The 26,999-nt window shown below is 40.1% G+C and overlaps 1 protein-coding gene across 6 annotated transcripts; it reads right to left on the bottom strand.

Moving 5' to 3' along the window:
- Window positions 1–5: 5 nt before the first annotated feature.
- INTS10 (integrator complex subunit 10) lies at window positions 6–21,195 on the bottom strand. 6 transcript variants are annotated; one of them, XM_066317784.1, is made up of 18 exons: window positions 21,035–21,195; window positions 20,087–20,154; window positions 19,264–19,367; window positions 18,146–18,285; window positions 17,571–17,652; window positions 17,113–17,253; window positions 16,537–16,708; window positions 15,917–16,086; window positions 12,327–12,460; window positions 11,452–11,608; window positions 10,749–10,831; window positions 9,703–9,855; window positions 8,464–8,572; window positions 8,012–8,091; window positions 7,388–7,550; window positions 6,226–6,319; window positions 2,261–2,338; window positions 6–383 (listed from the first exon to the last, which is right to left on the bottom strand). In XM_066317784.1, the coding sequence occupies exons 1-18, from the start codon at window positions 21,161–21,163 to the stop codon at window positions 227–229; spliced, it is 2,214 nt and encodes a 737-aa protein (XP_066173881.1). In that variant the 5' UTR covers window positions 21,164–21,195; the 3' UTR covers window positions 6–226. The 6 variants fall into 6 exon arrangements, with proteins under 6 accessions (XP_066173881.1, XP_066173882.1, XP_066173883.1 ...); XM_066317785.1 differs by having other exon boundaries at window positions 11,452–11,605; XM_066317788.1 differs by lacking the exon at window positions 6–383 and adding an exon at window positions 535–1,454.
- Window positions 21,196–26,999: the final 5,804 nt, after the last annotated feature.

Genomic DNA, 26,999 nt, shown 5'->3' with positions numbered 1-26,999 from the left:
AAGACTTCTTAAACAAAGTTTTATTTATAAAGTTTTGATCTACTCACATAAGAAAACCAAGCAGTGAACAAACACTGAGTAGTGTTTGTGTATTGCAGAACCTGTAACTTACAGGTAACTTCTTGACCCTCTGAACAAGAGATTTTCCACTGCTATGCTCCTTGTTCATACAAAGAAGAGCCTTCCCCTCTCTCCATAAAAGACACTGCATCAGGATCCAGTCCATTCAAGCAAGAGTCTGCAGCAGCAGTATTTTCTCATTAATGCAGAACCTATGCAAGACCACCATGAGGTTTTCCCCACAGCGCGAGACCTGGCGCTCCATGGCCAGGCGGAAGTCTTCCTTCACTCCTTTCGTTATACCCCGGGTAACTGTGTGGTGCCTTAAACCATGAAGGAAAGAGAGACAGACAAAATCAAACCATGGTTATCTAGTGAACTACAGGCATTTCAAAGGTACTGTATGTCACTTACTATATATTTATGGTTCATATCTGAGTTTATTTGATGAGAATCAAAGAGCCTGTGCTATGCTGTTTTTTAAAAATCTTGTTTAGTAGCTTACAAGTCTTTCAACAGTTAGAAGCTACAAAAAAGTCTATGTTCTCACTGCTTTGACTATGACTGCTGAAGGGGGAAATAATGTCAATCTTCTGGATAACAGGAAAATCTATTCTCTTAACCCAGCAAGTAGAGAGTTCTCCTTGCCTGGGGAAAGGAATTTTTTTTTCCTCTCTACCTTTGCTGCCCAGGCCACTTCTTCCCTGGAATCACTTCTATAAATGGCTGGGGTTGAAAGAAGAGTGAAAAGATGAACTTGCTTTCTTTGGAGCACAGGTGCCACCATAAAGAGCAGAGGTGAATATCAAGGAAGGAGCTTGATAATGCTGTGGGCACTGATAATGCTGTGACTGGTGAAAGGCACAGTGAGTACACAAAACCCAAATCAAGCCAGGCTATAAGTCTGTATCAGTAGAAGCCAGCTCTTACGAAGATACTAGACACCAGGCAATGGGTTACATTTTATTCTGAGCAAAAGTTCGGGACTTATTTTCAAACAGAACAAAGGTCCAGCTACTGAGCAAGCTAAAGCAGTGCTGGCTGAGGAAACCCATGGGATATTGCCCTGTTAAAGATCATTTTTTCTGAACAGTTCTTTGTCCTCATGCTGGCCTCAACACCTAAATCTTGTCCTTAAAACAATGTTCTGCAGCACCAAAGCACTTTACTTGCACTGGCCCAGAACTGAGTAAGTAAGATGAAGACTTGGTAACATCTACCTGCAAGCCCTACTTGGGAAGGGGAGAAAAAAGGCATGCCCCGAAATGAGAACCTTAACACTACTGAAGGAACCAGCATAAACTAATTTAGAGAGAAAAGCATAATGCTAATGCTGAGATGAGTCCTGAGTTGTGGATAAGAAGGGAAGAGCTGGTCCAAACCCAGCAAGCCCACTGAAAGACAGAAAGAAAATAAAAAATAAAGGGTGAAGGCATCTGTGCCCATCCAGAGACGCTGGGAACAAGGAAGGGAAACATCTCGGAATTACCCTCACCAACAATACCACACAACTTTCATGTAAATAAAGAAGTCTGGCATTTGAGAAGAGACTTCTCTGCCAAAACAGTAGAGACCTTTGCAACACATGGAAAAGGCAAAGCCTACTGGGCAGTTCTTTGGTGAGCTATGCTAAGTGAAGCAAACCTGCACTGAAAACACTCCAGTATATTCAGAGGCTATGGGTTAAGTCCTGTTTCCAGTCTTGTCTTAAACATTGCTGGCAGCTGGGTGCTATGGTCAGTTACAGCCTAAATGAGAATATAACCTACAGCTACTGAGCAAGCCAGCAGCACTTTGGAAGATGTGTGTTGTATTACAGCTGTAAAACACAAAACAGAATTCAGAACGACCTAAATGAAGAAAAGTTGCTACAAATGGATCTAGGAACCAGTATCTTGAAAATAAAGCATTATGCTCTTGCTAATATATGACTGAACATCAGTAGAACTTTTGAGGATTTCTACATTGTTGTTTAAATCCAATAACGATTACTAAATTGAAAGGACACGGATACTGGCAACTTATGGGAAAAAGAAAAATAAATGTTATAATAGAACAACATGGTTTGCCAGGCAATGTAGGCACAAATGAAGAAATGAAAAAAAGATAAATATTGAGTAACAAATTGCTGAAAACCATGGGCAGTAAAACATGTTGACAAAACACAGCACACTATGAGCAGGGTTTTTCCACTTGGTACCTGTCAGCAGTCTGTATGCTGGGCTGTAGCACAGGTATGAACTCCTGCTGCAGTAACCCCATGGGAGGGCTAGAGGTCCTTTAAAAAACAGCAAATAGCAGCATTCAAACACCCACACACCAACTCCCCTCTGGTGCAAAACAACTCTCCAAAAAAGGAGTAACAGAAAACCAGGGTGAGCTCACACAGCAGTATGACCACTGAGCAGCCAAAGAGGTGCAGGATTCTAACAGCATCAAACATGCAAATATCCCCAGATTTCATTGCAAGGCTGTTCTACAGTTGTGGTCTAAACATATACATGTATTTTTGGACAGTTACACCAGGAGAAAGGACAGCAGTAGGTGTAAAACCAATACACAGCTGTACTACGATGAACTGTCACAGCTCTTCCAAGGAAGCAGGTCAGTCAGAACAGACTTAACCAGAGGAGCATTGCAGATACCACAGCTTCCCTTCAGTACTGGCAAGAGCATGTCAGCAAACTGGGAGAGCCTACAGCTTGGAGTTAAGGGATTGGCTGCTGAGCCCAAGCCGAGTGCATGCACAGCGGGTATTGGCCAGGTTGAGTACATGGCGGTATTTGTTAAAGGTTGCCCAAGTATCTTCATTAGCCCACAGATGGACTTTCCACCTTTACAAATTCTAACTGCATATAAAAATGGCTGTTAGAGCATGGCACAATGCCAGAGCACAAATGCCCGCTCAAAGCAACCTCCTATTTATGACCAGGGCCACAGGAACTAACCACCAAAAGCTGTCTCAGCTGAAAGACAGTTTGTCTTCTCCTGGAAATTAAATTTTTATCTCTGTGTACTATCTAAAACAAGATAATAACCTAACAGGTTCGGTCTAGAGCAATACCCCAATTAAGGAGAAGAGAAAGGAGAAATCTGGTATATAGGAGAGAAGCTTAGCTTCTTAATCTAAGTCTCCTATAATGTCAACTAAATCTTACTACCCAAGTAGTGAGCGCACTGTTCACCCTCAGAGATGCTACAAAGGGAGCAGAGAAGTAGAACTTGCACTTAGATTCCTGCAATTCTGAGTTAGGTGCCTACCTTCAGGTCTCACAGGCGAGCATTTGGATTAGCATCTACAGTTTATTAATAGATATGGAGCTTATAAATGTCAAATAAAGATGGGACATTTAACACTCTGATACAACTACAGTAATCTGAAATAAAATAGTCACAAAAACTGTTCAATCAAATGAGATCATTTTTCAAGAGTTCTTGGCATAAGTGAATCCAGTACTTGCAAAAATGGACAAGGGAAGCAGAAAATACAAAGGACCAGCAAGATGGTTTTGGTCCCAGAGTGGCAGATGTTTGCTGAAGAGATTCTGTGCAATTGTATCTTCACTACTGTTTACAGTCAGAACTAAGTACACCCACATGCACAAAGTAAAATTTACACTTTCAAGATACTTTGTTTCACTTCAAAGCAACTTTCTCTGTCTCCAAGGAGAGATAGGATAGGAATATAAGTAAAGGGAAGGACACAGCTTTCAGATCAAGTTTATGCATATAGGTAGGCTGCGATTAGATTATTTAGAGTACGATTTATCAAAAAGAGGAGCAATATATTAAGCAGCCATTTTCCATTTTCTGCATATTGCTCTTTTCCTCTTTAGCCTCACCAGCTAACGCTGCCTACACTGACATGAATATTAGATAAACTGTGAAACTTGGCTTTTCTAGAAGGGAGTTCAAAAGCATTTAATGGTGCTGGATTCAAAGCTCATAGCACCAATCTTGTTAACACCACAAACAGAATGAGCTGGCTTTATCACCAGTTAAAACCAAAACCATGGACTTTTTCATTCCCACAGTGGATGCAAGCAAAGGGAAAGGTTACAAACTGTAACTGTATATATTTTGCAGGACTCAATTATAAGTCTGCACACTACCAAGATCTTACTTCATCTTTTGTAAAAGCACACTGCAGTTTGCTTTACTGAGTTCAGAAAAATGAGTATCATTTCTTATGAAGTATAAAGTACTTAGAAAAAAGTACTGGAAGAAGAATGAGGAATTCACCTGGGGAGAAAATGCCCTGTAAGTCATCAAACAAAAAGCAGTCCTTATAAAAGACATATAATACCTGTAATACATTTCCCATCCATTAAGATGCAGGATTACTACACTTATGCTGAGAAAAGATCAGACAAAAAGATCAGATTTATCTTTGGCCTGTTGTGTCAAACTCAGTCTTTTTGAGCGTGAATGAACAGCATCTGAGCTGTCTCTGCTAATTCATGGGAGGATGGTGCAGCAGCTCATCAGCCAGAACTGGTCATAGTTTTGAAAGATGTAAGCAGTCTGCAGATACTCAGCCTACCAACCATCATCCCAGGAAACAGGGCTACATTGGCACACTTTATCAAAAACCCCACCTGGGGAAGGCTGTGAGCTAACCAGGTCAAAACTGGTGGGTGACACCACCCCTGGGCCTCACAGCCAGTCCAGCTAAAAAAAATAGTATCTGTGGTACCAGGGGAGTAAACATCATCTCCGACCAGTGGCCGAAGCCCTGAACTATCCCTTCCATCGGCTCTCTGATGAAGTGCTCCCAGCCCTATACAGCCACAGAAAAGACACTGTACACAGCTTTTCCAGCTGGACAGGATATCTGACTCTTTTGGCTCAGTAAGCACAAAGAAACAGACTTCTCTTCTACAAGCCTTTCCGTCATTGAGGAAACATCACTGATCAAAAGGAGGTCAAGGAGACATTCTGTCCTGCTAGAAACAATTCTTGCTATCTCCTTCCTGACTGTGGGAGGAGAACAGAAAGTAACTGTGGCCACGCCAATCAAATGGAGCCAAGAGAAACAGTGCTGAACTACTGCAATGAAATGGAGACAGCAGGTAAGAAGTTACCAGATGGAATCTTCAGTGCTAAGCCCTCTTGCTGGTAAAGCTTATTACTTAACACCATATGTGGCACAGCATGCCCTGAAGCTTGTTTTCATACAGCTGGTTACAAGCAGTGAGATATGGCAAGGGTAAGAGTTTGAAAATCTAGAGCTTAAAAGAGAAAACTCTCTGTCATGTAATTAAGCTTTTAATTTCTACTTTTCCTTTAATTACACCTAGCATCTCATTTTTGTGTTGGTTAGATCTCTAGAAAATCTATTTACTAGTTAAAATTTGGATCCCGTTTTCTGATGTTAGGCTCCCATTTTGAAAGCTTCAGCCCATTTCTGGTTAGTGAATAGCCAAAATACACTGACTCTATGTGGAATTTCAACAAACTTGAAGCAGTTCCCCTTTTAGGAAGCACCATACTACAAATTCTCATAAACAACAAGGATATTCCAAAACATTCTGTCACTAAAACCCTGCAGCAGATAGTTTTGAGTCAAGACTGAACAAGTAAGAACACCTAGGAAGTTAATCCAAATTATAATTTACTTCAGCACCTTGTAATACACTAAGCAGAATAAGATGACCTGCTAACTCTAACGGAAAGGTTACTGGAGTGTAGCTGGAGTGTAATTTAATTTATATTTTATACCAAAGTTTTTCATCATTCAGTGGTATTCCATAAATTCTGTTTACAAAAATAAGCAGAACAGTGCTTTCTGCTCAGCATTACTCTTCAGAAAAATTAGTAACAACACCTTGCACTCGTGCCTAATTATTTGAAGAATTCCTGCAAAGTGCAAGTATCTACTTGAAAGAGCGTAACGGTAATCACTTCAATATCAATCATTCTAAAGCAAATACCACACTCAGAAATGAAGTCCTGTAAAAGCAGGAATTAAAGCTGAAGAACCCCCCCAACAGACTATGGCAGGAGAGTCAGAAAAAGAAACTCATGGCCTTGTTTGAACTCATTAAATTTAAGCTCAAAGATATGACAAACTATCCAGAAGATAACATGAAAGCAAAGACAACCAGAACATACTCCCTTTTTTTTTTTTGCCAAAGAAAACAGTAAATGCTTTTTTATCCTTACTTGATCAACATTGCTTGATTTGGCAGCAGTTCCAGATGAATTTTCCCTCCTTCCTGTGTTCTTAAATAAGCAAATTCCTCCAACATATCAATATCTGAGGAAAACGTTAAAGATTTGAGTAGGGAAACAATGGTTGAGAACATTCTTTCTTATGCCTCACATCTGAAGCCACACTGCTGAAAGGAGAGCCAAACTGAAAAGCTATTGAAGTACCTCATTATTAAAAGTGATAGAGAAGATCACAGCATGTATTCCTAATCCTCCACAAACTGATGAGAAATGGCTTTTCAAAGCGAAGAACACATCCGTTAGTTTCTTTTCTTTGTTTCTTCATAGGTAGACAGAGGTAAAGAAGATTAATCTCAAAATTCCCTGGGTTTCACTTCCTTCTTCTGCACTGCAGGTTATGAAAGTAGCGCAAACTGAGGCTGCACCTGAAGCAAGTGCCACCACAGTGGAACATTATCACCATTTCTAGTTCTCTATTTTGATCCCTTATTTAGCTGCTTGTTTTGTGGGTTTTTTTCCCCCCTTTCCTTTAAAGGAAAGCTTATTTAGCTGTCTACCACAGCTTATTTAGTTGTCTCAGATAGGACTTAGATTCCCCTGCTTCCTGAGGCCCATGGTTGGATGTCTATTTAGGTTAAACATTAAACTGTCCATTTGTGTGTATCATGATCAAAATTTATGCCAGATACCTGAATAGATAAATCAGACATGCTTTGCATGAAGTTTGACATAGCTCATTATCTTACTTAACCCAAACATGTTACCCACAGAACACATCTCACAAACTAGAGCCCAAATCATTCAGCTCTACAGCACAGGTACCACTTTGTCTTTTTTGTTAACAGCCTTGTACATAACGCCCTGTATTTTTTAATGAAGAGATTGCTGTCACTTGCATGAGCAGCCTGAGCTGCTGCTGTTTTTATGAATGGAAATGCAATGGCAGTGTACTTAGGGCTACTCTCAAGTGCCAGGGCAGGTGACAGGAGGCATATTTACAGTCTATTATGTACTGAGCCTACTGCAAGACGTTTTCATGGTATGAAAATAAATACAGAATATGATTCAGGGAAAGAGCTGCTGTTGAAACTAACAACTTTTTCAACACTACAGCACAGGATGTGGAAGACATTCTTGGTTAGAGAAAGGATACTTGTGACATAGTTGAAGAAATTCTCATACTGGAAGTTTCCTTGCTGGCAGATTTTGTTGATGGCTTTCAGGAACAAGTTCTCACCCCTTGGCCACTCATGCTGAAGCAAAACAACTACGTGGCCCAGTGCCATATCATCTCTGCTGTCTGTGAAAGCTCTGAGCTTCAGGGGAAAAAATTACATTCAGACAATCAGGAAATACATATTGCTTTCAAAAACATCTAGGAGTTATCTCACCTAGATCTGTGCAAACCCAGAAGTTTTTTTAAAGTATATATCAAGGCAAAATGAAATACACTTCTAAAGTAGGCTGGAAATTTGCAGCTAAAATACCAAATCCTCTCAAATTACCTATAAGGAGAAGTCTGAACAGAGACAAAAATTTTGATATCTGTTCTATCCTCTCTGCTCAAAACAAAAACAAATAGAGAAAAGAAGAGAAAACAAACCCTCCTCCATCAACACTCCACTCTCCTCCCCAAAAGAAGACCCTCCCCAACCCATTTTAGGTAAGAAGGACTGAGGCACAGCCCTTCAGTCACAGGACTGGGACACACCCGTGCAGTTTCGGGATACATAGCCTAGCCTTAAGGACAAGAAGGATCCAACTGACCACATTTTACCTTGAAACATGCTAACAACAGATGAAGGCAGTAAGGCATGATAGCTCTACTGGTACATGGCCAAAGCTTCAAATCAGACCCTGCAACAGAACAGTTCTTTAGGGGTTGAAAGAAATTGAAATTGAGGAAACTGAAATTGAGTTGGAGCAAAACAAATCCAAAATTACCACATCTCAGGTAAGGAAGAAAGCTTTGAATATAAATTATGACTGATTCAAAATGTGAAGATAAACATTTGCATTTTTCTTCTTCACTTCTCTTTTCCTGTGGTAGAACTTTGCCACCAATATACTTTATAAGATACAAGCAAGAAAACCTCAATACAAAACCCAAAGGGAATAAAAAACTTCTTCCCTTTTCATACTACAAAAGGAGAATAATTATATACTCAACCAGAACAAATGAACTAAAATTCAGCTGACACTGAATTTAGGGTAATAGCAACTCCATACCTTTCCTGAATTTTGACTTGACTTTAGGTTGCTCCTCTTGTACTTTACCTCCTTCTTGTATTGGAAGTAAAATACAGCACATGAGGTCAAGCACTTTCTCACATGTTTGCTGTAAAAGAAGGGACATGATAATGCTAAATTTAAATTAAAGTTCTTAAAAATTCAGGTATGTTAATAACAATTAAAAATTTCAGACACCACAAAAGAAAAAAAAAAACTATCACAAAGTTCTTTGCTAGAACTTTAGTTCACTAAGTAAAATCTGGCTAAGCAAAAGGACTTAGCTGTCACTAAACAACTTCTGAGAGCCTACATACATCATTTTGATTGGGAAAAAATGGTATTGGAATTCTTCATTTCAAGAGGGTAGGATCAATATAGCTGCAATCAAAAACTATTTTGTTTTGAAGGATTAAATTTTCAAATGAATTCTTAGAATATTTTAGTAAAATTTGTTCTGTTCATGGTAAAGACAGAAAGGAAATTGGCAATCTGACAGCATGATGGAAATTCAATGAATTTTTAATGCTATTTCCTAGCAAGATGTCTGTGGGAATATATGATCACATTTCCAGTGAAATAGCATTAAAGGGGAAGGGACCAAAGCACTTGTCCAGCAGTACAGGGATGATGTTAGATCTTAAGAGACAGAGCTGTTATTGTCAGCACTGACACTGACTGACCTCAGACCACCATGCACTCCTGCAACATTAAAATCACAAAACTGCAAAAGTATTGCAGAAGCAGAGCAGGTTCAGAGGTCAGGCCAGACAATATTGTTCCGGTGTCTCTTATATCGTCAGTTAATAACTAACTCTCTTTTAAGATGATTAGAAAAGTTCTTTTACTTCTTCTTTCCCCTGCCACATGAAGCCTGTACCTAAAAGAATTTCCCCCTCAATTTAAGGAATTAATTCAATAAAGTTAAGGAATTCAAATTAAGGTTACATTTACAGACAATTCAAACACATGTAGCCATAAAAAATCATAACTAACCTCCCAAATCTTCACTATCAAACAGACTATACACACACATATATATAAAGAGGTGCTAATGGGCAGTCAGTTAATGTGTCAGGACGTATAATTCTCCCAGTAAAGCAAGAATGTTTCAGTAGACCCTGGCTTATGTTCATTATCCTGCTGAAAGCAGGCTAACAGGAAGATTCTAAGGAAGAAGAGAAATGGGAACCACAGGGCCAGACGATGAAGAACCAGTGTGTGGAATGCTGTACATACCCGGTACTCTCCAAGGGCAAAGTGGCACGATGCTAACTGGATTAGTGACCTCTGATTTTCTAAAGATCCTTGTCCTGTAATTTGCTGGGAAGAATGAGATCCCTGAAGAGCTGCCAAGTGGTGTAGGCTGCTAATTGCTTTTTTGTACTGCCCCTTTGAAAAAGAATATTAATAACCTGTTAGGGTCTTTTCTATACAATAGGTAAAGAGATAGAGAAAAAATTCTCCTACAGAAAGTTTTCAAAATGGAGTGTGTCCAAGTAAGAAGCCTTCAAAATTTTAATCTAAACCAGTAATCTCCAGTGATGAGCTGTGTACAAGACTGTGGGTCAATCATTTGCAAGGCAGTCAGAAGACAAAGAAAATTCTGCTTTAAAAAGCCAGTTTACAAAATCGTATTTGTAACTGAATCAAATAATTATATTATTGAGTTAATTGTTACTTTATTTAACTTTATTTCACTTTATTTCAAACTAATAAAAGTTTGAAATAGCTCTTTTTGAGGCACAAGTAGAGGCAAAAATAAAAGACTCCCAAAGGAAAAATGAAGAACAAGCTTTCTTCTCTAGTTTGTATTGGAATGAGCACAGCCAGCCTAATTTTTATGGAGAAGTACAGATGTTAACCAAGACACGTGTAGAACCTTTTACTGTTTGAAAATTCTTCTCTCTGACTGTGTTCCAATATAATGCACTGACAGCCTAATAAAATGCATTTATCTTTCATAACACTGTGTATATATCCACTGGTCAAAATGCCAACATAGGTTTCTTCTCTGCATGCCCAAAATTAGCTGGACTCAAACAACAGCTATTAGTTCAGGAATATCCAAAGCAGAATATCAAGCCTGTGGTGCAAACAGTGTAGCTCCATCCCCAGAAGAGTCACACTTAAGGCATAAAATCAGTAGACACTATAAGTAGTCAAACTGGCTAATAAGAATTACTATTTACAAGAAGGAAGTAAATTGCTATTTACTACAAGGAACACCAACACAATGGTGGTGTTTTTCCCAGTTTAAACAATTTATTTTTTTTTTTTGTTACCTGATAGATGATCATGTCTGTAAGAAAGATTCTTAACCAAAGCCAGGTTTCTGTCTTCCATGACAAACAAATTCTGGTGAACTCTGTGTTAAGTGTTTAGAGAAGAAAAAGTAAAAGAGAATATGAAACATTTCACAGCTTTGGGTTAAACATCAGTAAAATATATATAAAAGCCGAATTTAAAAATGGCACCAAAACAGTAAGAGGATGAAATCCTTCACATACAGGATACTCTCTTCCTACACACTCTTTTTTTATTTCACTTCTTTCACAGTGTCCAACAAACCTAAAAGCAGCTAGGTGGTACTGTTTGCCTGCTTTTTAGAAGAGAAATTTTTTCAAGATTATCACACCAGTTATTATCAGAAAAAAGATACAGTAAAAAACACACATTCCTAATCATGAACTAAAGCAGCCATTAGCAGCACATCCTCACTGAGCACTATCAGCCCTCCTACTGACCAACTGCTCCAAGACAAGTGAGGGTGAATAAGCAAAGATGCATCAAGAATGAAATGCAATACAGGAACGAAATATTCAGAAACGCGACAACTGATAAAGCTTCTTACTGGAACTTCTATCAGAAGTACTCAGGACCCAAAGCAATTTCAATTGTAAAGATTCATAATGGCAGGAATTCCATTTTAACAATAAAAAAGTGATTTCTACACAGAGCAGTGAAAACTAAATGCTGTTACCTTACCTTTGTCTAGTGATTCCAGAGAATAGAGCAGCTCCCAGCTCTCTCTTGCCAGTTTGAAACTCTCTAATACTTCAATGGAGTTTGCAAGATCAGCCTTGTTTACTGTAATATGGCGACTTCTTGCCTTTCCAGAAGGATCCTCATCATCTGAACTCTGCTTGGAAGTCAGTATAAAACACAAAGATTAACTTCTTAATCTATACTTATTTCAGGGGGCTCTAAATTCACAGAAGTTCCACTGAACACAAGAAAACAATTATGTACAGAGGTGCCATGGTCCTGGTTTAAGTGGCTTTAAGTGATTTTTCACTTAGCTTGTTTTAAGGTTAGACCAATCTGGTTTGCTACCAAGAACTCAGTGGCACAGTATCCCAAATAAATTTATTTTGAGCTTCAGCCAGATTATCTGATGAAGTACATACACACTTTATATTCTATGACTCAGTTTAAGCCCACATTGGCACAATGAAAAGGAAATCCTTGTATTCCCTTTATAGAAGAGAAATTCTATAAAATAGTGATTTTCTACCATTAAAGCAATAGATATATTGACAATTCCAATCAGGAAGAGTCAATTACTTTGGAAGTTTACCTGTAGAAAATTTGACTGCTAAAGCTACCTTTTTAAGTGCCTCTGCTGAGCTCCTTCAAGTTAAAGCACTCACAGCAGTACATGTGTCTACAGTAATTGCTGCAAAAATGCTTTTATTCTTGCTGGCTTCAGAAAAAAAATTAGTTTGAAAATCGTGGTCATAAACAGCAAATTCAGAGTAGCTCTAAAAAATATGTCTTTTACATTTATGCCAAAACCACTGTTGTCTAAATTCCAGTAGCAATGCCATTCTTGTATGAATTAAAAAGTCTACAAAAGTTACCATTGTTTTTTCTCTTCCTTCAGCAAGCTTTCTTTTTTTGTGTATGTGTTTGTTACGATCAATATCAGCATCACCATAGATGTTGGGTACATCCTCGAGAAGAACCAGTGGAGTTTGGTTTGGAGCATTTGGACCTGGATTTAAAGATAAATTAATTCACAATTGCCCTACATTGATCTGAAAGGTCTTATGCCTACAGCAAGCTGGTTTTTTTTCCCCTTCACAAGTAATGATTACAATGCTACAAAAACCAGTCTTCAGTTAAGTCACTTAAATTGCTTAAACTATGCTGGTAAAGCTATGGTTTTTCCAATGCAGCCATATAGTGAAAGTCAGAGTGCATTTACCATCACCACAGTCTGATTGAGAGCTTCAGAACATTTCTGAATCCCTTTCCTCTGAAGCAGACACAAGATATACTCAGGCAGCAGGTGTTCTCTGATCAAGCGTTATTTGCTTTTATGTAAGTACAATTATTTAACAGATGAACGGCACAAATGGCTCTGAAATTAACAGCCACAAACATGGCAAAAAAGCACAACAATACTCTCAAAACATTTCTCATGAGAAACCAAAGCAATATGCTGACAGGCACTGACACCACAAAGAAGTCTGTGCATTTTATGACAAGATTTCCCTAGTAGAATCATAGTGTTTGCTTTGGCCTCACCGATTTTAGTCAACAGAATTAAACCTTTAGTTGACTGCCAGAGCTCATCTTCATTCCCAAAAGATAGAAAAGCCTCATTTTGAAACACAGAAAACAATTTCTACTTTCACTGGTGTCATAGAACATCCAGTGAGATTGGGTACTTTTTATTTCACACCCCAGTGCTTAAGTTTCATTAGACATAAAATAGGAACAATACTTCCTAATCTCAAACAATATTGATCTGTGATCACTTCTGAGACAGCTTTCCTTCCAAAAACATTTTCTCTTCCTGCACAATCAAGCTGCATATAGATGTGCAAAGTTCAGTCAAAGAGAAACATAAAGGAAAGAGGAATCCTTTAACCTGTTTTCTCTTTCTGAAACCTCTGCCAGGTAAGACAGTAGTGCAAACGAGTATTTTCAGTTTGTGCATTTCTTCTGTTTGCAGAAATATATGAGACTAAGGCCTCATTCATAACTGCAAAGAACTAATTTGAGAGTTTAATAGAAGGACAATTAATTTCATCTCTTGACATAAAAAAACCTTATATTAAGCTTTTCCCATCTACTCAAAAGTGACATGTGTAAGGAGTTCACTACAATAGAAGCTCCTGTACGAAGAAAGAGCCAATCTGCTCTAACTAACAAATACAGGTCAATAAATACAACCACAATAACCAGGTCAGTAAATACCACCATTGAAATTGCACCTACAGCACCTTGAAATCACCTCTCCTGTACCACCATGTATTCCCCTTGTGTCAGAATCTAACCTATGTGAACTGAAAATAGAGCCAAGACACAACAGATTCACATCTGTTTCTCATGGATGCAAAGTACCACAACTGGGTGCTGCAAGAGTTTCACCACTAGAACCTCAAGAGCTGCCTAATTCTAACACCTGAGAAGAAAAAAAAAGGGGTTTTCTTCTACTTATACTGACTTAAATTAATGCCAACTAAGTGCTTTGCTTTCCAAACAAGTGTTCTTGTCCCAGCACCAGAAGTGCACTGTAGTCTTTATTCCAAAGCCTCCAGTCCTAAAACAAAAGAAAATCCATTGTCACCCTTGACTGGAGATGCAGACCTTCTCTTACAGTACTGAAAGTTACACAGGCATACAAAGAGCAGTGTTGTGTTCTTCTGTCTGAGCTCTGGAATTGAAGCTTACAGAGTTTTTAACCGTTTTCTAGCAGAGAGTGTTATAAATAAACCCCCAAAATCATCAGCCCAAACAGCAACTCCTGCCAAGCCTGGACACAGCCTCAAAGTTATGAGAGGTGTGAATTGCCTCACTCATTTCTCAAGTGTCCAGCAAAGCAGATACAAATTATTTAAGAGAAATATATTGGAAAGTTTTCCCTCAAGAGGCTTCCTGCAAATCCATGCACATGAGGACTGAATCACAGATCTAACCCTCACAGATGAGGAGACAGTGTTCTCTATGACCATGCTTCCAAAATATGCAGGATTCTACATTTCTACACTGAGCCCTCCAGAGAGAAGGAGGAAAAATTCTAATGCTAGAAATTATATGCAAGGCATTGAATACCACTGGACTTCAATGCTAAAGCAGAAACGAGTAAAAGATGTCTTGGAAATACTTCCCTGAGATCAGAAAATGACAGAAAAGTCTGTACCAAAGGAACTGCACTCCGTGACCTCAGTATTTTTCTGGTGGTTTAGTCAGAAAACGTGAGCTTTGAAATAGTCAATTGTGCAACTTAGAAAGGAACATTTTCACTAGCTCTTTACTTCCCTTCTTCTTTAACTACAATTATGCAGCTAAAACTACAGGCACACTTGAAGTATCCTCCTACCCACCATAACCCTTCCTTCCTTTGGATAGAACAAAATACTCGACTCTTAGATAATTAGTTTCTGTATTTGTTAAAGTGACTCTGTGTTCTTTGCATACCAGTTGCAATGTCATTTGTTTTCTGAGCCTAGCTATCTACTGACATTGTTCAACTGATCACTCAACATTTTGTAGAGTTGTTTAAAATCCATCATTTGTATTGACTTCTTCCTTACTCAAATGACCACTTGCTCCATGCAGAAAAATGTGATGAAACTTACGACCACAACACACAGAATTAAAATTGTAATTTTAACATGAATCAGTAATTGTAGTGTTAGTAAGTATTAGTTACCTATGGTGACAATTGTTATTGTTGCAAGGAATTTCCTATCCCATTATTAAGAGGTGAAAATTACTCTTTGTGATGCTGCCTATTGCATAAAGTTCCAAACAAAATGGAGCTTAAAAACTTTCTTCAGCTTCTGGGCCAGCCCTCAAAGATCCAATCAATCCTAAAAGAAGCAATCCAAGGCATTCCAAGCAATCTGGTATGTCCCAAACGCTTACAAATTAATTACAAATTAAGAATAATGTGTAAAACACGCCTCAAAGATTATGCTTAAACTATATAAAGAAAGACAAGCTGGAAGCTTGTGAATGTCAGGAAATCTTTTCCTATTCAGCTTTTATTTGCTTAATTACAAATTTGTTGTGTGTTCCCTGTGGAAAAATATCTTCACTTATTTTGACTGAAGGAGAGCATGAAAATGTCAGCTTCAAAGAAACGAAATCAGAGGAGGAAATGAAACAAACATGATGCTTATGGAAGAGCAGGAATCAACCTAAGGGATGTTTTCCATAACATCTGCTCTGTTACTCTTCTCCTTGCTAGACAATCAACTGAAGCTGGCCACGGCTGAAACCACAATGCTAAGATAGATTAATCTTTGGTCTGATCCACCACACATTTGTTATGAGCTACTGTTGGTAAGATTAATGGCTTGAGAGAATTGTAACAGCACATAAATGTTGCTTTGTGAGATGACAGTTTCAAAAGACTAATGAGAAAATATATTTAAGATATTAGCAATGAAATCATGAAGGGCTCATTACAGAAGTTGAAACATTAGAAACTAACCTTGAAAGAGTGATGGCTGGATGTTGCTGACATACTGAAAAGCATTTTTAAAGAAGACCAACATTGTGGAATACACTACTTGATTCTTATATTTAATGTGGGCTTCACTATCGAAGTTACTGATGTATCTGCAGAGATCTTTCATTCGATGCAATATGTCACCGTAACTTCTGAGGGGAAGAGAGATAACAAGAGTTCAGGATGTTACACAGACTCTGCAACTAAAGAAAAGAATGCATAGTGAATATGGAAAATATCAATGTTTCTGCTGAGGATAGACCCCAGCATCAGTGGAGGCTGGGAATACATACTAGTGAAATTTCACAAAACATTTACCATGTTTCTCTTTACTGAGACACAGAGGGAAGGTTACCCCACAGCACTACAGTGCCGATGCAGGAATTGCATCATCAAAAGCTGATTTTAGAGACTAATTTGAAAGTGCTCTCTAGAGCTGCATTTCTGCTTTACATTGTGTAGTCTTGAGAGAAAAGCTGCTGTGAAGTTACACAAAATGTTCTTGTGTTAAAACTGTTCTTCAGTGAAAATTGTTCTCATTACAAATTAAAAGGCCAAATTCTGCATGAGGGGAAATACCCAGCAAAGCAGAGCTTTCTTACCTTCTTCCCTTATCCATTTGCCACTCGCACCTCATTCCCACCACAGACAATATTTTAAACAGCCTCTCCCAAGGGTCTGTAATCTGGGATGATTTCTCTGTGAGACCATCTATCACATATTTCTGAGAGCTGCGCTTGCTTGGAGACATAATATCAGAGGAATCTTGTGAACCTAGGAAAACCAGCACATTTTTCTCTTCATAACAAAATCAAACTGATTCATTTGCAAGAAGAAAACATGTAAAAATTATGTTGGAGCTTTCAGGGTAACCATTCTTTACACAGAAGGCTAACAGGGAGCAGCAGGCATTTCTGCCTCTTTGTACAAGAGAACTGATAGGCTGGATAAGAACATCTTGGACATTTTGTCCTACCTCTCATGTGCTGAAGAATCATGAGTATCATGACTAAGTAGTCAAAGCACCGTTTTGGTATTTTGGAATCTAAGAACTAAATACTACTATTAATCCTTGTGTACGGGATACATTACATAAAAACAAAGCATTTTTTCTTTATGGACATCAGTGATACTAAGATACATTCTAAGAAAGCTTGATTTTGTAAAAGTATTCTTACCTTGATACTGACTTTCTGTCTGTGTAGATCTAGTTACATAATTAATATAAAATTCTGCTGCTTTGTTCAGATATTTATATAACAAGCTGGCAGGAAGTCGTACATCAGGGTTATTAATTATCAGAGGAAGGACATCACAAACTAAAATAGAAAACAAACAAAAAATCCTTTAGGTTTGTGGGGTTTTTTTGTTCTATTTCTCCTAGGTAAGGCTTCTCAATTAGCAATGGCAGCCTTCATCTCTGGCTGACCACACACCAGAAAGAAACTCACACGAATGGCTCTAGGACAAATTTGTATCATATGGTCAGCCTGGATTAACATGGCCCAAGCCTGTTCTGACTAAAGCAGTTTTCTAATCATAGTATCATGAAAGACGTATACTGACCTCAGAACGTTTGCCACACTATAAAGTTCCACAGTAAAACAAGAAGGAAAATACATTAGTATTTTCTTACCAAATAATTTTCTAAAGCAATTCACTGGAGATTCTTGGTCTTCAATACTTTCAGCATCTAATAACGTTTCTCCAAGGCCTACCTGTGTGAGCAGAGGTAAAAATCAAACACTGTACCAGTGGTTTTAGAAACTTTTTGAACTGCAATTCAGTGGTGCTGAACAGTAATTCAGTAACAATTCTATGGCAACAGCATGTGCAAATCTCCAAATATATAGTTAAATTATCCACACTTATTAGCAAGTGAAAAGCAGTATCAGGAGATAGCAAAACAAGACCAAGAGAAAAACAGTGCATGAAACTGTGTCAGTAAAGACATGCACAGACAGGTAATATATGACTGATATTCTCTCATTTACTCAACAAAGAATTGTTTTGTTTGCATCCATTTGTATTCTGCCCAATCCCTTCCTGGTGGTAAGCTCAATATACAGCAGTCTGAACTATTAGCCACAATTAAACATTAATAAAAAGATCCACCCTCTCATTAAGGAAAAGGAAAAAACATTTCAGGAAAATCTCAAAAAACTGAGTGCCAATATCCTGAATAATTACTATGAGTTTCTCTTCTCTTACCCCATGTTGCACCACAGTCTCTGGGAAACGCCGCAGAAGGAGAAGGAGCATTTCTGCCCTTTCTAATGTGTTAAAGCACTGCTCTGTTGCCTTCAGGAGCATTTCACACTGGACCCGACCAGGAAGGGTCTCAAATAATCCTTAAAAAAAAGAAAATACTTAACTTCTTGTGTCTGAATTGTAAAGATGACCGACAAAGCATAAAAGACCACCAACACCACCTTGCTATGCTGAACAAGAAGGGATTTCCTTATGCTCTTTCTGCTTTTAATACACATACCTGAAAAAAACAGTCTGTTTCTTTCAGAGAAGACCAAATAAATATTTATCTGTAATAGCATTTACTTGGGTGCAAGGAACTTGAATTGACAAGACTGCTAGTAAGTGGAATACTCAAAATCCTAATACTTAAGTATTTGACATTTCAAGATGCTTTCATAAACTGTTAATTAATTTTTTTACTTACATTCTACTGCTACAATTAATATTTTTATTACTAAAATGCAGAGTTTTTCCAATTTGAACGTCCAGTGAGACACTAAAAAGAAACTCACATATTTTCCCTGTATGTTTTACATATTCACTCTGAAAAATAAACACAGCCCATGAAAAATCAAATGTTTTCTTAACTGGAATATTCTTAGAGCTTCTGAAGCATGTATTCAAACAGCAGGTTATAGTTTGTCAGGTGTAAATCCTGCTTTCCAAACTGCCTGTGGTTGCCAGCAGTTAATGCCAAGCACTTCTGGACACCATTCATTTATATATCCCTCACTACATAAATAAGAATTTTACAATCATACACTGTTCTCTGCAATCTGTAGGACATTGCTTTTTAAGTCCCGTTCCACTTACTTCCTATCCAATTGCTCTTCTATGCGCTTCTTGTTCTGGCAGAGTAAGCCTACCCAGATCAGAGACAAAGCAATGAGAATCAGCTTGTCATTCCCCTTGTATTCCTAAGCCTAACACACCAAATGAAGTCCCTAAGGCTGAATTGAGGGGAAAAAACCCAAACCCTGCAGTCCATAGGCAAAGTTAGAAAAACTGACAATTTACTTGCCAAACCATATAAATCTGAGGGCTTATTTCAGATTACTTCAGGATAGAATCCTTACCTCTTAAAAACTGTGTCTGCTTGTCCTGGGAGTCATTCCTTAGTGCTGATGTTATAACACTGATCTCCCTCCATACAGCAGGTTGGTCTGGAAAACTCACAAACCTGTAACAAAATTACAGGCAAGGCAAGGTCTTAAGGCAAGGAATGTACAGTGATATCAAGATCTGTAACAAAGACAAAACTTTCCCACAAAAGTACGTGTTTGGGTAAAACAGAATATAAAACCTTCCTTTTCACAGTTTATTCCTAAGTAATTAGACTTCTGTGCTATAATTTATCCACATGGATTTTCAAAAACACTGAGTTTATATTTTTGAAAATCCCTACATTTATTTGTCCAGAGAAGGGTAATGCAGGTGGTGAAGGGTCTGGAGCACAAGTCCTGTGGGGAGTGGCTGAAGGAGCTGGGGTTGTTTAGCCTGGAGAAAAGAAGTCTCAAGAGTAACCTTATCACCCTCTACAAGTCCCTGAAAGGAGGGTGTAGCCAGGTGAGAGGGTCAGTCTCCTCTCCCAGGCAACCAGTGACAGGACAAGAGGACATGGTCTTAAGATGCACTGGGGGAAGTTTAGGTTGGACATCAGGAGGAATTTCTTCACAGAAAGGGTGATTAGAATTGGAGTGGGCTGCCCAGGGAGATGGTGGAGCTACCCTCCATGAGGTATTTAAGGAAAGACTGGATGTAGCACCTGGTGCCATGTTCTGGTTGACAAGGTGGTGTTTAGTCATAGTATGGACTCAATCATCTCAGAGGTCTTTCCCAAGCTAATTCCATGAATGGAGCACCTGAGATAAAGGTAGAGTTCCAGCTTTGATTACTTACATGTCGTAGAGCAGCCTGCCTGCAGATGCTGTCCTTTCAGCATTCCTCTCAATAGTGTACATCTCATACTGCAGGATGCAAGAACAGAACATCAGCTTTCCTGAATACACTTGTCAATCACATTAGTCCTTCCACTCTAAAATACTGCCCTCGATTTGCCACAGCTCTCTGCATAACAGAAAATTAAAGGACTGCAGCATTTGCTGGAGAAATTAGAAGGTGCATTTAGACTATCTAATCACACATTAATTTAGGCATAAAATTCTGCATGACAATATACTTAGTATTTTTTACACGAACAACCTTCTAGTATCTAAAGGAGGCCAACAGAGAAGTCAGAGAAATACTCTTCATCAGGAAGTTCTAGGACAATAGTAATGGGTACAAACTGAAGAGGGGAATTTTAGATTGTATATCATGAAGACATTCTCTAGTGTGAGGGTGGTGAGACACAGGAACATGCTGCCCGGAGAAGTCGTGTGTGCCTCAGCTCTCGAAGTGTTCAAGTTCAGGTGGGATAGAACTTGAAGCAATCTAGTCTAGCAGGAGGTAGCCCTGCCCATGGAAGTGGGGTTGGACTAGATGATCTTTAAAGCCCCTTCCAACCCTTAACATTCCCTGGGTCTGTGAACACGGTGGTTTAACTTCTACAAAAAGTAAAAACTTGGAATTCAAAGACTTCTTTGACCAGGGTAAGCACCCAGTCAAATGCAATGCAAGAACCCAAGGAGCCACAAAAGCCATAATCAGGAGCGGCACTTTAATCAACAGCAGTAGTAAAGGGGTTTGTTTTTTAACCGCGAAGTCAGCGCAGCACTCCCCGGCCCCGCCCCTCCCCGCCCCCATTGGCCGAGCTGCCTGTCAATCAGGCAGGGCCGCAGCGAGGCCGCGCGGGGGATGGGCGCGGGCACCCCGGAACCGAGCGTGTGCGACTGCGGCGGCGCTCACTTGTATGTTGAAGTCGGCGGGGTAGAGGCTCCGCGCCGTGATGAGCCAGGCCTTGGCCGCCCACAGGTCCCCCGGCACCAGCTCCCGGGCCCGCTTCACCAGGAACTCACAGTCCCCCTGCGCCGACATCTTGCAGCCGGCGCGGCCTGGCTCCGCCCCGGCCGCCGGGCGGCGCGCATGCGCCACGGCGCTGCCCGAACCTCGCTCGGCCGCACTTCCGCCCCAGCCTGGAACGGCGCGGCGCCGGCGAGCGCGATCCTTGGCCGGCTTGGGAGCGGGGAGGAGTTCTCTGCTGGGGCAGACCGAGTTAAATCACAGCTGTTAACACTGATGTGATTTAACAGCTGTTGCTGCAAGTCAGAGCCCACTCTGAAAGTCCCAAGGCACTGCTACCTGGGCCGGTGCTTCTCTAAAGTTCTTACAGTCCACTACTGAAGTCACCACAGGCAAATGCGAAGGAGGAGCAGGACTTTTCACTACAGATGTGCATCCAGCTTTCAGCCGCTTGGAACTGAGTCTTGCTTCTTATCATTAGGTTTTAGTGTTAGGACGCTTGATTACGAATATAAGCCTTTATGTTACTTAATAGGAATTCTCTGTTTCTTTCTTTGTCACTTTCTTGTGCTCCTTTCAAGTATGCTCTTTATTTCTGACGTTGCAACAGATCTTACGCACTTTGCACTTGGGGACTTCCACTGAACAAATCCATAAATCTTCACGTCTAAGAGGTAGAGCAATAATCCCTTCAGCAAATAGTTTTAGCAGACTTGTAACCTGTTTAACAGGTAAAAGGCAAGGTCCTTGCTTTCCTGCTCAGGTGAATGTGGCCATTCAGAGAGGTGACAAAGGCGCAGCAGAAAGTCAGTCCCTCATAAAACAGATGCCTCCTCTTCTGCTCTTGTATCAAACTACAAACTGCTGTAGGATGGCACACCCCTGCAATCCCCTGCAAGTGCAGCAGTGCTAATCTCTGGCCAGTGCATAGGTCTACCCAGCACTCTCCCCCGTGTTCCTGTGCAGATGTATGCAACCAAATTTGATTGAATTATAATAATAATGTAATCGTTTTGCACTGTGCAACTGAATATGGTAATAAAGTTTTGTATTCTGTCTCTTTGGAAACTGCCGAGCAAGAGCTGATTGCCTGGTCAGGGTTCTCCATATGCTACTTTGAGGCCAGAATCAGAATGCTGCAGGAATGAAATGGATGGCAGGGGATTACCAAAAGTTCTGAAAATTAATGGATGAGTGAAGAGTGCCCTGAGAAATTGCTGTTGCAGAATCGTCCCTAAGACATTAGCTAGGCAGGGAGATGGCAGTTTTTGAATAAGTTTCACAATGTGTCCTAAAAGCAAGATGTTGCTTTATTTAATCCACTAGGCAAGGGGGAATGCTTCCAACATCCTTTTATGTTTTTTTCCCTTGTATGTGTGCCTGTGTGTCCTCTGGGCACTGGATTGTTGGGGTTTTTTTAATTTCTTTTAAAGCTGTAAATAATCTGGGTTTTGGTTTTTTTTTTTTTTTTTAATGGAGTATTGCTGCCTCTTGTAGAGATTTGTTGAATCCTTGCCTCTGCATTCCTAATGCTCCATGCGCTTGCCAGTCCACTCAGCCCTTTCAGGCAAGGAGAAGTTGAGAGTCCGCTTTTGTATGATACAAACAGCATAACTTGACAGAAGAGAAATCTGAAGATAGACATAGGTGAAGGTGGTTGAGGCTTGGAAGAGTTTAAACCTAAGAAGGGACTTACATTAAGGCTGCCCAACCCCTGGACTTAGGAGATAAAGTTGTTTGCTCTGTGATCCTCACATAGATACAAGACCAGCAGCAGGATCAGACTTGCAGGGGATTGGGGCAAGTGATTCCATTAATCAAGCAGAAAGTACCACCGATGTTTCATTTGTGGATGGGAGGAAGAGGAGCACTGTGGTTGCTCGGAATATGGGCACTGTGTCTGTCAGTGGTGACATAGGATTAGTATTTGAAGGTACTTGGAACATAAACTACAGTTTTTAGCCAGGCTGACAGTTTAGAGCTGCCACTGTACTAAACTTGAACTACTGATGTGCCTGTGGCACTGCATGCTCATCAAGCATGTGGGTGGTGGTGGGCTAGGCCTGTCAGGGTCTGAAGCTTCCTCTCCACTTAAAGTGGCATTCCTGAGTTCTTGTGCAGATTGTACTGTTTTGATTTCCACAGTGCAGGACATGCCGAATCTTAACATTTTAGCCAGACAATTGGAAGTGCACGCAGCCTTCTTCCTGCAGGAATACAGGACTCAGCTGAAATGCCTACATGAGCCTTGTTTTTCAGGAAGAGGCTTTGTGACCTTCTATAGCAGGAAAGAGGCAGCACTGACCTCAAGGCAGTGGTGAAGGATGATTTTTCCCTGGGAAGATGGTCGTACTTCTTGAGGAAGGCCTATGAGTAACAGAGATAATGCTTGCTGCGTATTCAGGCAGTGTAGCTGATGCATCACAGGGACAGATACATGATGTGTGCAAAGGCCATAATTGTAAACCTTGGTGGTTAGCACTTCAAATTCCTCCTGCACCACAAAAGTGAGTCTCCATGATCCAGGAGGGTGTTTGGAAGGTGTTAGGTTGGCACTTGGCAGCAGCAGAGGGCTTTAAATGTCATTCTCCACCTTCTACATTTCTGGATCAGTATAATCCCAGCAAAGAGCATCCATTCTGGATTTCCTGGCTTGGTGCCAATAGCCTGCTGTCATTTACACGGGACCGGTGTATTGGCAATAAGCCCTAAGGGTGCATAGGTTTTAGGTATGTGTTAAAGTGCTCTATGATGTGGCAGTGCAAAGGTTGGGATAACTGCTGTGCTAAATGGTGTGGGCTTGAATTGATAGCCACTCCTTAGGCCTGGGGAGCAGGAGTTGATGTCTGGCATGAGTAACAAGGAAGGTAAAGCTTTGCATGATAGTGAAAAGATTTGAAAAGTGTCATCTTCATAACATCTGCGTGAGTCTTTGGAGAAGACAGTCTGTGTTGAGCTAGCAGTGTGGTGGAGTCTACACAAAAACTAGGGATTGTGGAACAGGTTTTGTTATTTTGTAGATTTTTTAATCAATTCTGTGTCCTTTGCTTTGTGCAGAGGGATTTCTACAGCTGACATTAGTCATCTGGGCTTTCAGTCACGCAGAATTCTCAGTGTCTTCTTTGTCCCTTGCAGCTGAAAGATACTAAATCAAGATTGCATGACTGGGTGATAGATAAGAAGGGAAAAAACAAAAGGAGATTGAGAGCCCAAGAATGGAACAGCAAGGGATGCATGGGAACCAATACAGCCCTCTCCATAAAGTGATATCTGTTAATGACCTCATAGATGGCAATATCATTACAAATACTTATGTTTTATGTTATAGCAGATCTTATAGCAGAATGGAAATCGGTGACTCTGAAACTGCAGTTGACAGTTGAATCCAAATTATGGCTTCAAAACACTGAAGTTGGCCATAGTCCACTTAATTTCTGTAATAGCCTAAGGCAGCTTTTAATAATTGACCTCATTTTCACAGAATCAAAATACTTTAGGTTGAAAGAGACATCAGGACATCATCTGGTCCAGCCACCTGCTCAACGTGCAAATCAATCTACTTTTATTATGCTAAGATAAGCCAAAAATCCATTTTAAGAAAGGAGCAAATATTACCAGTTCCTTTCAGCTGGCAGTTTGACAGTGATGAGTGGTAGGGAGTCTGGATTTATAGGGGGAAACATTTAGGTAATCTTATGAGCAGGTATTATTATGAGATGTGTTAAAATACTTGCCTAGCTTTTAGATCTGGGAAACTGAACCAGACTGTAATTATCTTCCACACAGCACAGATGGAATTATTAATCACTCTACTCTCGTATGGCCAAATCTACACCCATATGACTCCAGTGACACTACAGCTGGGCCCTTGGACACAGTGAGTTGTCTGGTGTTGTGAGAACACAGTAAAGCAGCACATTGCTTGGTGAACAAATAGGACCTTGCATTAAATTTACAGGGCTGAAAGCTTAGAAAATGCTGTATTTCACTTCTAAGTTGGAGGTACTTCTTGCAGAAACAGTCTATCATTTATGGAAACACTTTTTAGGAGAGAAATTCATTTTCACCTGGAAGGATTTCAAGAGAAGCTGTTAAACCAGTAATTTTTCCATATAGAAGTTCACTAAGTAGAGAAAGAACACAAATAGAGAGAATTTAACTCCTGTATATACTTTGTTTCCTTCTGCTGCCTTCCCACATATTCAGGCTCATAATGTCCCTGTGGCAACTCTGAAAGATATATAAATAGAAGTGAAATTCTAAATTAACCAGCTGCATATGTTTGTCCCCACTTTTAATTCTGCAGTCACATTGAAAAGTGCATCCTACGGTTTGTATTTTCCTTTTTCTATTCCTGTCCCTTACCAATGCCATTCTTCCATGCAGGTTCTTTCTGCGCACATGTTGCAGGCATTCATCGCCTTGTCATCTGGAGTGGCACTCATCTCTAAAAAGGTTGCTGTCTGCAACCTCTTTTTGGGAAAGCCATCATGGGTTCCCTTTGTAGGCAGTGAAGCCCAAAAGGCAGTTCACTGGACCAGATGCTGGTTGGAGTAAGTTGAACTGTGCTCTGAGTACCTTTGCTTAGGTCTCCATGGCTTGTAAAAAGGATGCAGGGTGGTGTCCTCACCTGCAGAGATCTATGTGGCAGTTTCCAGTATGTGGTGATGAATGTGGCTTTACGAATGTTTAACCAGGTTGCTCGGTGTCCTTACTTTGTTCACCATATGTGCACGGGTTCAGCCTCTAAAGATGTCCTCAGTGATGGGGCTGTCATTCCCGGGAGGGGCAGTTCCCTCACCCCACGTAGCTGCAATCTCTAGTGGCTCTCTGAGCTCTCTGCACTACACACAAAGCTAGGCAGCAGCATGTGACTACTGATTTCCTTTAATCACAGAGCACTGCTGGGGCTACAACGTCCCAATGGAATTGCATTAGAGGTTTTCTGTCTAAGTACTGTGCCTTTCAGGATTGCTTTCCAGCAGCATGCTGAATGGTCTAAGTGGGGAAGAGAGTTATAACAAGCAGTCAGTCATCAATAGCATCCTGCCCTTAAGCCAAGGTAATGATGGCTAGTTTGAGTGTGCCTGCATTTTCCCCCAGTGTGTGCAGGTCTGCTCCCTGAATGCAGGTATGTATATGTGTGCAATTGCCCTCAGCTTGTGCAGCCAAGCCAGGAGAATAGTATGTTTATAGAAACTGTCCTTAAGAGCGATTGCCTCTTGAAGGAGTAGAGCCTATATAAGAGGAGTGGGACTGTCTCCAGCCAGCCCTGGGAGACGATGCTGAGAGCATATTGAAAAGCTGTCTTCAGCAAAAGCTTGCCAGTTTAACAACTCTGTTCACTGTTCCTATTGCACAGTGGGCTCTTTGACGCAACAGAAAGAGCTGCCTTTTTTTTTTTTTTTTTTTTTTTTTGCTTCCTCTTAAATCCGCCTGGCCAATTTAAAGCTTGTGGATATTTCTTCCCCCTCGGGGAAAGCTTATATGAGGATTTTCTTTTTTAACAGTTCATTCCGTGAAACCATTTTTTTTTCCTTGATTGCTGTTAGAAAATGTTGGAGCTGAACATAAGGCTTTCGTTGCAGGTCAGTGACTGAACTCTTGACCAAAGCATTTAACATTTGAGTGTCGCTTTAGTAAGCAGTGTAGTCTGGGAGGAAAAAGCAAGTTAAAGGCTGTATCGTGTGAACCCGTGTGTGCCTACTACTGGAATAGGAATCTTTTTACGTCTTCAGTGTTAGAGTTCTGTGTGGATGAATTTACAATCTTCCTTCTGTAGACAAATGTACCAAATTAATATTTTAGTGAGAATTGAGGTAATATCACAGTTAAGTCTATATTATCTAATTCCTGAATGTCTCTACTCCCTTGAAATGCAATAAATCATACTGTGAAATTCAAATATAAA

Source organism: Sylvia atricapilla, chromosome 4, assembly GCF_009819655.1.
Source record: "Sylvia atricapilla isolate bSylAtr1 chromosome 4, bSylAtr1.pri, whole genome shotgun sequence".
Taxonomy (NCBI): domain Eukaryota; kingdom Metazoa; phylum Chordata; class Aves; order Passeriformes; family Sylviidae; genus Sylvia; species Sylvia atricapilla.
This window is presented reverse-complemented; position numbering and strand designations above follow the sequence as displayed.